Source organism: Anthonomus grandis, chromosome 16 (assembly GCF_022605725.1).
Source record: "Anthonomus grandis grandis chromosome 16, icAntGran1.3, whole genome shotgun sequence".
Classification (NCBI taxonomy): domain Eukaryota; kingdom Metazoa; phylum Arthropoda; class Insecta; order Coleoptera; family Curculionidae; genus Anthonomus; species Anthonomus grandis.
Window position 1 is genome coordinate 10,038,062 of NC_065561.1, and position 12,619 is coordinate 10,050,680.

At 30.5% G+C, this 12,619-nt stretch overlaps 1 protein-coding gene across 1 annotated transcript in view; it reads left to right on the forward strand.

Annotated features, from left to right (window-relative positions):
• Positions 1-894: 894 nt before the first annotated feature.
• LOC126745794 (endonuclease/exonuclease/phosphatase family domain-containing protein 1-like) overlaps positions 895-12,619 on the forward strand; it is a 55,629-nt gene continuing 43,904 nt past the window's right edge. The window contains exons 1-2 of the mRNA XM_050453793.1: positions 895-1,728; positions 6,616-6,794. Coding sequence (XP_050309750.1) covers positions 1,189-1,728; positions 6,616-6,794 — 719 coding nt within the window. The 5' untranslated portion in view covers positions 895-1,188. The remainder of the gene's footprint in view (positions 1,729-6,615; positions 6,795-12,619) is intronic.

The window sequence follows — 12,619 nt, forward strand, 5'->3', positions numbered from 1 at the left end:
TTGTATTTGTTTTTTGTATTCGGAAACGATTATTATTGTTGTTTGGCAAATTTGTAAGAGTTAAGTTTATACAATGACTCTGTGTTTTTTCTATGTTATAGGCGTTATAGCATAACATAAATACATTTCTTTAAAAAAGACAAATTATTTTATTTGGTGCAAAAAATATATATATTTACTACAAGTAAAGATTTAAAGCTAAAATAATTTCTAGTTTTTATAGAATATAGTACCTTTAAATACCGTAACTAATTTGTTTTGCAGTTAAGCTTTTTTGGTTACAATGAGCGGCTTAAAAAATATTGCTTTATTAACTTTAAAAGCCGTAAGTGCATTTTAAGCTTACTGTTAAAATTCAGGAATGTTAAAATTATTTCTATTAATTTTTTTATCACAAAATTAACAAATAAAATATATTTTAGAAATCATTAAGACATAATTCACGCCATTATAGAGGAATACGCGTTTAAACCGTTTTCTCAAAACAGAAATTTTGCAGATACGGAACTCTCTTTTACGACGGCAGACTAGTACCCAGTTACAAGAACTTTAGGAAGTTTATTGTCAGTAAAGTGTAATAAGTTCCTTCTAAATATCTCGGTCTTAGAATGGATTATTGCCTATGTGTTTTATTTATTTTTTTCTTTCTGAAGTAGGGCAAATATAACAAATATATATTTTTTTATTAAATGCCTCCATAATACTGGCACGATAACAGTCGGTATGGTGTCATTAAGTGTGAAAATGCCTTGCCGATATCGCATGTGTCGTCTAGTGTGAAAACGCCCTATGGATCGAATCTCCATAAAGATTCTAATCGCCCAACTCTAGTGCAATATCGAAATCTTTTGACAAATGACAACTAATCAGCTGTTTTTAGTAAACAAGGTCAAATTTGACATTTCTAAAACTACCAATTTGTTGTTCCAAGATAAAGGTGTATTATCATATCTGCTTTTTTACATTAATAATGAGTTAACAAACTATGATGGTCCCACAAAATGTCTCCGATATAATCAATTTTTCATTGTGACAACGAATATCAAAGGTCAACATCGTGAGATCGCAATGTCAGTGGCACTGAAAGCAGTCCCAAAGTGTCTCCAATTGGTGACTTATTAAGTAAAATTAATCAATTTTTTATTAACGTGGTGGACAAGTGTCGCACAATTCGAGTACAAAAGTTAAATGGTCCTCACCTGTCAAGAAATGGGTAATAATGCCAGTTTACCAAAGGGAAGGAGAAAGTCTCTTAGATCTTTTGTACGGAGGTCTCACAAAAGTAACTTAAGCCATACATTTACTATACCTGAAACAGATCATCAGATGGAATTATTAAACGTGAATACAGCGACTGAGGAAGAACTTATGACTTTGCCAGGAATAACCCGGGAGATTGCCAAAAACATTGTGGAACATAGGAAAGCTATTGGCCGATTTAGACGAGTGGAGGATATAGCTGTAGTAAGGGGAATTGGTGCACACAAGCTACAACTGCTTAAGCCTGAAATAAGTGTTTCGAATAGGAAAAACCAGAGCTGTGTATCATCGAGGGCCCCCAGTTATGATAGCTTAAAAAGCACAGATTCAAAAGCAACTAGTAGATCTTTTCGAGTATTGAATATTAACAAGGCCACTGTTTTTGACTTGCAAAGTGTACCTGGAGTGACTCAAGAGATTGCTGCTGCTATTGTTATATACAGAAATAAAAAGGGGTGCTTTAGAAAGGTAAGTAGTAGTAAGTAGAATATAATATATATATATATGTTACATAATAACTACAAAATTTGTTGATCTTTATTTCAGCATAAGATTAAAATAAATCCACATCATAAAAAATTAATTGATAATGTTTATGAGAGTTAGTAAGTCTATACTGTATAGAGTATTTTATTTAAGAAGAAGAACAGCATATTTTTTGACTTTCCTCTTATTTTATCCCAGATAGTTTTTAAGCTTAGTGTTTGAAATAGCCAGAAACCACTGTACTCAATGTACCAAATTACATCTGAATATGACATGATGGAATTGCTTCTATATTTATTTAAAATAGTGTTGTCTTAACATAGTTTTTGTTCCAATATTATTTTTTTTTGTTTTCTAATGAATAGGTTTTTAATTAACTAGAATTAACAAATTACCACCCAATTTTTCTCCTTCAGAGTTTCTAAAATTTTAGAGTCAAAAGGATCAATTAACTATCTACTTTGAAAAAAATAATCTATTTACACAGTCTCAATTTGGTTTTAGAAATAACAAATCTACAACATTGGTAATAAATAGAATCAGACAAAATATCACTGAAGGATAGAAATTGGGTATAGATTCATATGCATCTTTTTAGGACCTCATTAAAGTATTTGATTGTGTCCCTCCCTTGCCCAGAAAATTAAAATTATACCCTCTCGATGTTAATAGTGTGAGCTAGACTAATTGAGTCGTACCTTCAGGATCATTGTCAATATGTTGATTTTATGAACAGTGTGTCAACTGAGAGGAGCATGGGTCATGGGTGTTCCACACTGTCCATGTCCATATATATTAATGATCTTTCTAATTGCATTGCATGTTATTAGGTACTCTACTTCTGATCCTGTGTTGGACATGATAGGTGATAGCAATGAAAATATTCATGAATGGTTTTTAGCCAATAGAATTTCCCTAAATGCATCAAAGACCAACAAGTTAAACTTTAGCTTAAAAATAAATCTAATCATATACCATGTGTGGTCTTACACACAACATTGAAAGAACATATACATCACTTATCAGGCAGGAGTGTAATACTTTTCATGATAAGGTCCTTAAAGGCTATTACATCCTTGTTCACTATTTTGTCAGCCTACTAACCATCATGGTTACTTTTCTGCAAATATGTGATATTCAATTCTGAACTGGGACTATTCTAGACATGCACAGAAAATTTTTAAGCTTCCATGGAGATGTATCAGGACTATGGTTGTGCTGGGGTATAGGGATTGTTGTAGGCAATACTTCAGAGACCTCCATATACTTCCATTTCCTTGCACCTACATCTATCAATGTTTGGTTTACATTGCTAATAACATCTCACAGTTTAGTACTTAAAGTTTCTTTAATTATTCTGATATACACCATTACAACAACAGACATAGTAGAAATATTATCACAGGCTCTCTAGGACCAGATGTGGCTCCGACTACTATTGTGTCCAGTTTTTTAATGTTATTTCAGTCTATATAAGAAATCTTGAAGCCAAAATATTTGTTAGGAAAATTAAATTATATTTGGTAAATGGTGCCCTTTATTCTTTTGAGGAAACCAATTTTAATTTTCTTTGACTGATAATTCTGAATAATGTTCTGTTAAATATTGTTTTGTTAAATTATTCTTTTAAGTATTTGAGTATGGATTATCATTAATGCAGCTTTATCTGGATGTGTATTTATATGTTTTATATTTTGGTGTCTGACTTTATCTGTATTTAGCTGCTGATTTTGTATGAAAGTTTGTTCTCCTAAGGTGTTCTGTTTGTTATATTTTGTATGAATAGTGTTTAGATTTTAAACATGTAATAATTTAAATTTCTACCATTTAATATTAATTTTTAGCTATTAGACTTGCATCTTAACTTGTACAAACACATACTGTGATTACTGTCTAATGTATTATTAAATATTAGATTTGATAATTGTTTGGATGGATATATTTCTATGAAAATTACCAGTGTACTAGTTCCTTTATAATGCAGTGTTATAATCCTACAGTAGGTCATGGTTACACAAGTTGTACCAAACAGGTTACAGGTACATTAATGGTGGTCATGATGATCACCTCTCCCCAAAGAGTCAGTTTAAAATTAATAAGGTAAAATGTTCAAAGTGTCAAGAAAGTAATAAGATTTTTAAATTTAAATATAGTGTAGTACATTCAGCATTCATAGGAAATGTCCAATATTTTTAACTAAATTAAGTAGCTAAAAAAATAAGTTAGGCCAATAATAGGACTTAGGTTTTCAAAGTTTTAAAACATGCTCTGATAGTTCTGTAGAAAAAATAATAACTGAATGCCGAGAGGTTGTTAGTCAAATATTAGTAAAATTAAATCAATGATCTGCAACCTGAATTTTCATATAGTATGTTTAACTAAAAACCAAATAACTCGTGCAATATATGATTTAGAGTTGATTATTTGTTAGTATAAGATAGAGTAGATGCAGAGTTATTCATTTTTATTAAAAAAAAATATTTTAAATTTTAAGGGGGTATCTACAAAAATATATATTTAAATCTTTGGCTTATCCATGTAAAAATAAGCTTTAGTAAAAACAAGTTTGACTTAGTATTATTATATCATTCACCAAACAGTAGTCATAGTATATTTTTAGATTTTTTTAGTCAGAGGCTTGATCAATATGATTTTGCAATAGACATTATTTTATTAGGAGATCTCAATATATTTTGGAAAAAACAAAATGAGCATAGATATAGACATTAGACAAATGCATGGAGTGCCTTATAACATATAATTGGGAGTATAATAGTTGTAATGTTGATTTGTTGAGTTACATAATTTTTTCTTCAACTCAAAAAGTAGTCATGACCTCTTGTCAAAGGAGATGAACAGTGTCACATAGCTTAATAATAGGGTTAATGAGGCTTATAAGAATAAAATCCATAGTTCCAATGAATGTAAAATTTTCAATACACCAACATCATGGGACCATTATAAGATGTGTAGAAATAAGTTTAAATGTTAATATATTAAGGAACTTTCTTTATAAACAAAATATTAACTGTGTAAATGGCAATCCTAAAAGCATGTGGCAGACCCTTAAATTCATAATATTTGAAAAAACACATGGTTGAAAATTAAAAATAAAATTGTCTCTAATATATTAAAAATTGGGCATTCATTAAATAATTTGTACTTGGATTGCTATTAGCATCCAGGATATAATCAACTCGATAGACTCATTAACAATAAATCAGTAAATCAGTCAAACTTTGCTTAATATTGTGAAATTTTTGACACACAAATACCATTACCAGGACATTTTTCACACCTCCTTCTTTTATACATTTCAGCAAATTAATTTTTGAGACTTTTGTGTTTGAATTTTTGAGAAAAAATTACTGTTTTAACAGGTTAATAGGATAAGTTCTGATGGAATAGACTTTGTTTTTTTTTATTATTTTTTAATCTATTTTTTTACATTACAGGATACCCATTACTGAAACTTATAAACTCTTTTCTGAAAGTTGGTAAAATGCCAAAAGTGCTCAATTGTAAAACCCATTCCAAAAACACAGAACCCAAGGGAATCAGAGCATTATCACTCATGGCTGTGTGTTAATAAATTAGGACTGCATTTGTTAAAATCAAAATGTATGAGAATTGGAAAATCCTAAAAACATAAAGAAAGTCACTAGAAATTTTAGTATTAAAAATATTGAAATTGTTGACAAAATAAAATACCTTGGATTTATATTAAATAGTCCATTAAATTTAATTGATTATTTTGAATATGTCATTGGTAAACTGGGTAAAAAATTGGGCATTATTCAAGCTACAAGCTATCTTTACAAACAAAAAAGTTAATGTTTAATAGCATAAGAAAATCACATTTTTACTAGTGCGGATCACTGTTTTATTTTGAAAACAGATATAAAGAAGTTGTAAGTACTGCAAAATAGAGCTATGCGAACTATTTTAAATTGTAGTAAATATGAATCAATAATAAATATGTTAAAATTGGCTCAATATAGAACAAAGTTTTAAATGTCAACATCTATTATTTATTTATAAAATAGAGCATGCTCCTCTATCTCCATATTTGCAGTATTTTCTAAAAAGATATATTGAAATTCATAGCTATCAGACAAGGCAACGGCACAACTTATATGTAAACACTATAAAGAGACCTTCAATTTATTTTGGTCTGTTCTAGAGTTAAAAGTGAGTTCTTTGAAAAAAACGAAAAAAATTTGAAAAACCATTTATTAAATTTGCATTAACTATTATTATAGTTACAATACAGATTTGTAAAATTTTAATAAGATTTTGTTTAATTCAAGACTTAAACTTAAGAATTTTCTTGTTATCAAATTTTCTATTAATGGGTTTTTCCAAATAAACTATTAGATTTACAGAAACAATTTTACTGGTATTTTTTTGACACTTGTAACAGAGCTTTAGGATTTGTAGTTTTTAATCTATCTTCATTATAAAAAATTAATACAAAATCTACTAATAGGTCAAAAATTCAATAACTTTGAAGTATATCCCTACATTACCTGTATTTTATATTAATGTAAGCTTTAATAATTCAAAATTATTTGAAGATAGATATATAAGACCCTTATTAAAAAACACTAGAAGTGCCAATAGAATCCAAGGGTAATGATAAATTTGGCATTCCTGTCTTTCCATAAAGTCTTTTGTTTTTTTCATGGAATTGTTTTTTAATTACAATTTTCAAATTCTTTAAGGTAAAATATGTTGACTTAAAATATTGACTATCATAAATTGCTTGAAAAATAGGGGAAAAGTCCAAAAATTATGCTGTTTTTTCTCTTTAGTGGATACTTTAGGAAGTACATACTTTTAAGTTTTTTACTATTATGCCTTTTTTAGATAGATGATTTACTTAAAGTTAAGCATGTTAATAAGATGAGGCTTGATAATATTACCAGGTATCTTACTCTGGAGGATGATGATGATTCTATGAGTGAAATTTCAGTTACTCGGCCTGGTATACTTACAAATGGATTTAGTGCTCCTTTGCAATCACAGACTAATGGAAGGCCTCATAGGTAATATGTATTATTAGTTTTATGTCAAATTATTAACATTTAAATGACAGTTTATTATATTTTATATATGATTAGTCAAAGTTGGACTTATACACTCTTTAATTTCTATTCTATAAAAAAAAAAATTTTTGTTTTAATAGAGAAAACAAATGTATATAGACTTTACATCATTTTCTTAAAGTACATCCATTAATTATTTTTTCTTTTAAAATCATCAATTTTTAAAATCTATTTGTTGCAAAAATAAAATGTATGTCTGCATAATGGTCCCAGATAAACTTGTGGAAATACTTTGCAGTGTAAATATACACAAAGTGTATATATTAAACATCAGATGTATTAGTTTCACTTTGGCCAACTGTATATTAGTTTTCTTTACCCGCTTTTTTTCATGGCTTTCTTAAAAACCTGATTAGCTATACAGTGGATTAAAGAGTCAGTTTTCAATATATTAGTGACCTTGGCGTTGTCAAATAACTAATTAAGAGTTAAATTTGAATATAATTAGATTTTTCCCCAACATTATTACTTCACATTTTTTTTGCAGAGCAGATTTTCTTTTATTTTACTTTTTTTATTTATTACATGTATCAGAAGATGAAAATATAATAGAAGAAAATATAATGCACATAATAACGCAAAAATTTCCTACACCAGTAAAATACAATAATCAATGCATGCTAGGTACTTAAGTTCAGGTCTGTTGTTTATTTAGTATTATTGAATAAACTGATTCAAACTAGCTGCATCAATGTCAATATCGGAAGCATACAGGTTAAAAGATTCACAACGTTTTTAGATGAAAGAACTTTTATAAAGGTTTTAGTATTATTGTGGTTCTAGTAATAAATCCAGAGATTTTTGGGGCATTTTTTACTTTAGATCAAATGTGAAATATTAAAGAGTGGTGACAGAAATTACTCTGAGATCCTTCTGCTGCGATACTGTTTAATGATGTTCATCATTTAAGGTGTAGTTAAACAGTATAAGATTACCATTTAGGGTGAATGATATCCGAGTAAACTTACTGATATTTAATCTGAAGCTGTTTAATTCGCACCAGGTGATAACATCACAAAATTCATCTCGCAATGCCTGACAATCATTCTCTGATTGGATTTAAAACCCATTTACGCCTACCGTCCTTTTAAAAGGATTTCAAAAAGAAACCTGTATTTTTCTGATTCAGCTGACGGTTTGAAGATGTCGCCAGTGTCACATTATATTTAGTTAACATCTTAAACAAGGTCAATCGCGATCGTTAGGATTTTGTTAATTTTGGGATCGATAGTGACGAATAAAACACGCTGTGTTTCTAGTGATTTTGCAATGAGTGACTCAAGGTAAGATATGTTAAAACTCGTTTATTTTTTCGTTCTTGTTTTGGTTGTTTTTAACAAATAACATAACATACTGACCTTTTTATATATTTGTGGTTATGTTTCACACTTCTTGATCAATCCAGGAGCGTTTAATTAAACGAGTCCTTTTAAAAGGACGGTAGGATTATATACTACTATGTGGTTTTTTACAGGTATTGGAAAAAGCCACTAAACATGGCAGAAATCTTAGAGGAATTGGAGAATAACTCTACCTCGGACATTCCTACAGGCATTACAATTTTTCAGACAACAATTCCGGACAAATATAAACACCTGGGTTTGGGAGCGTCAGTTGTTCTCCAATATGCAGATGTTTTACAGAAAATGCCTTACCAGCCCTTTTACATATTTTTTGACAATTTTTTCACATCTTTGTCACTTCTAAAGGAGCTAAAATTGAGGAACATCAAGGCAACTGGTACTATACGTGAAAACCGGATCCCACAATCTCCATTTAGCAATGCGGCATGTCTGAAGAAAGAGACACGAGGTACATTTGAATGGGGTGTTGCCGATAATGAAATCGCATTATGCAAATGGAATGACAACAGCGTTGTTACTTTAGCTACCAATGCATGTTCAGTTTTGCCAGTAAATAAGGTCAAACGATTTTCACAGGCTAAAAAAAAGCATGTTTATATAGATCAGCCTCAATTGATCAAGGCATAAAACGAAAATATGGGAGGTGTAGACCGTAGTGACCAAAACATAAGCCAATATAGAGTTTCAGTACGAGGTAAAAAGTGGTATTTTCCGTTATTTTCCCACTGTGTAGACATGGCCTCACAAAACTCGTGGCAACTCCATAGGAATAATGGTGGTACTCTTTACCAACTTCAGTTTAGAAGTGATCTAGGGACACAGCTGCTTGAAACGTACAGGAAAACAACTAAGAGAGGACCTTCGAAATTGCCAAAAACTGCATTCCAATTCTCACTTTACGATAGACTAGATCATTTAGTTACATATCACGAGAGTCAGCGGAAATGTGCTGTATGCCACAAAAAAGCAAATTTTATGTGCCAAAAATGTGAAGTTGGTCTTCACCTAAAAACTGTTTTGTGGACTATCATACAAATTAGTTTTTAAGTTTAAGTTTTAAGTATTTTGCTAAGCATTTTGTAAGATATATAAACATATTTTTAAGTCTTTACTTATTTTTCTAATAGTAGCCCTTTATTCTACCGTCCTTTTAAAAGGACCGCCGTTTTTTCCAAAACTGGAAATTGAAAAAAAAAATCATGATTTTTTCTCGACTTATGGGACCTTCTATTGACCGTTTTTAAGAAAAAAATATACAAATTCGGAAAAATATAGTTTCAGGGTCAAATGGGTTAAAGAAAACGATTTTAAATCGTCGGTAAATAATCATTGATAGCAGCCAAATACAAGAGTAGTCCAAGATTGACCTGGGGAACTCCAGAATTACTTTTAAAGACACAATGGAAAGAATATCCTAGCTAATGGCCTCAACAAATAATCACGGCCACCCTTCAGTACATAAGCTGGAGTGCTATCTGAAGCAATAGCATTGTTCCCTTTAATTTTATTAATGGTCCCAAATATTTCGTCCTCAAAGATCAGCCGACCACGAACAAATGACATGGGTTTAAATGGCAAGCAAGTTAATTGTTAAAAGAAATAAATAACGAGCGTATTTAAGCGATCGCTACTGCATATAGAGCTTACATACTGAATTTTGTTAACCCACGAGGTTTGCCGAAATTTTCCTAAAAAAAATTCATATGAATTGCTACCACTGTTAGGGATAAATAAATTTATTTACGACACCAAACAGCGAAAGAAAAAAAGATGTTCAGTATTCAGTAAGCAATGACTAAGCATTATAGCGATGTGATATTTCCTTGCAAAAGCCATTCTAAACGGTAGTGGCTGCAGGGCGGAATCCTCATAGATGAGTGCATATTTACCCGAGCAAACAACTCATATGAAAGTGGTTGTGCATTTTTGACTTTAATTTAGAAGGACTTTAAGAGATATTGCCATCAGAGATGTGAAATTTGAGCTGCCTTTGTGCAGAAAACTCCTAATAATATAAGAGTTATTATTGAATATTGTAAACTGGCATTGTAATAAAACAGTTCGGCGACGACGATCACATCAAAAGCGATTTATAGAATTTGACCGACAACAAGTAAAAATGAAAATGGTAGAACGTTCTTATGTTCAATATACAACGAAGCCAAGCACAGTTGTTGTTGCAAGTTGATATAATTCAGGTAAAACACTTAGTGGAACTTTTATTTCCAAAAGTCTTTCCAACATGATATAACATGAATTCGATCTCGTTGACACATCTTGTTTGACTTTTAATACTGGAAGGCTCATCCATTCTTCACCAAATTTTAATTTATGATTCGCGTCTGTACTATGCTTGAAATGACCAACAATAGTGACAATTTTTCGCTACTTGACAAAGCGTCATTGACACTTAAATTAACAAGACAAAGGTTTTTGAAAATGAGTACTAATGGCATTTTTCATATTTGCTCCATTAGTGGATAAAACTGGTACAATCTTATCGATGACATTTCATTCAGTTAAAATAAGTCTTATATCATTTACAATATTTTCTCCTATATGAGAGCCATATACCTACAGAGCATTCACGATGAAAGGAACAAATTCATTTAAAATTCAGGTATTTTTCTCTTTGATCTTTTGGACACATCGATTAGTATTGTCACTTGCGTGTTTTTTTATATAAAAAATTACTATACAGGGTGCCTTAAGTAGAAACTATGGCGTCAACATTAATTTTTTAAAATAGAACACCCTGTATATTATGACGTTTTACAATTCTATGATATATTCTGAATACTTTTTGTATAGCAAACCTTATCCCTAAAGTGAATGGTTTGTCAAATATGACGAAACATATGAAATTAAAACATAAACATTTATTCTTAATTTATTGCAACTAATATTTAATGTGTTTTCTAATCTATTTAATGCGTTCTTTGCAATAAAAAATTTTGGTTACAGGGTGTCTCAAGTAGAAACTATGGTGCCCACATTAATTTTGTATGTGATTTCTTTTTTCAATTTAAGAACTTATTTCGATAACGGTTTATTTGTGAGTATATTTGTCATATTAGTTGTCATTTCTGAAATACTAATAAGCTATTTAATGAAACTCATGCTGACATACCTAGTAACGAGATATGGTTTCAACAAGACGGCCTTCTCACTTTGCCCAGTTTTCCTAACAGATGGATTGGACGAAAGGGACCGATTGAGTGGCCACCAAGGTCACCGGATATAACCCCATTAGATTTTTTTCTTATGAGGCTATTTGAAGTTAAAGTTTATGTGAATAGACCAGATAATGTTGATGATTTAACGCAAAGAATTCGACAAGAAATAAGACTAATCGATCCGCAAGTTATTGAAAATGTGCAATTGGAAGTTATTTACGAACTTCAAAAATGCATTGAAATAAATGGATAACTAATTTAACATCACTTGCAATAAATATTGTAATTTTTTAATGTCGTATAATTCCTTAGTCTATTACGTCAAATTTGACAAACCGCTGACTTTAGGCATATAGTATGCTATACAAAAAGTATTCCGAATATATTATAGAATTGTAAAATTTCCTGATATACAGGGTATTCCATTAAAAAAAAATCATGTTGACGGCATAGTCTGTACTTGAGGGACCGTGCATAGAAAATTTTTATTGCAAAAAACCCGCAATGCTAATCGACGCGACGTGTCCCAAAAATAAAATAAGAAAAAAATACCTGAGTTTTAAATGAATTTGTTCCTTTAATCGTGCATGTACTGCATATAAAGATTTAATTTGTCACTTGATATGTCCTGTAAAAGTAATATAACCAATATAGCTATCAGTAGTTCAAATATCAGGGACGATAGCAATATTTTCAATATTTTATAAAGAAGCTTTAACTGTTTGCTCCTGCATAGTAACGAGGTAGAATCACTGTTGACAGATGCTTTCTACTCGACGGTTTATATAAATTTGTAAAAATTTGATGATCTTCTAAAAGCTATGTGTTCTCCACAATAGATAAAGTCTGAAAGTGCATCTGTTACCATCTTTCATAAATTTGCATCAATTTCCAGTTTTAATTTCACATCCTGCTCATTTTTCTGGAGTTTTGTGTTATCCGTGGATCTTGGAGTTACTACAGAAGAAGTGTCCTTTATCGAGAGTGTCACCGTGGTATCTTGACCTGAAAATAATGGAGTATTTTCAATTTCTGTGTCATTACTAGCAGGTACACTTTCAATTTGTTGAATTTGGATACAATGAATTATCAATAAATGATGTTTTAAGTTTGATGTACAGGGTGGCCAGATAAGAATGCAAAGTGCTGTATTTTGGAAACTATTCGTAGAGACTTGCGGTTTTTTTCAACGAGACCAAGTTTGTTAAAATGCGTTCAGTCGTTT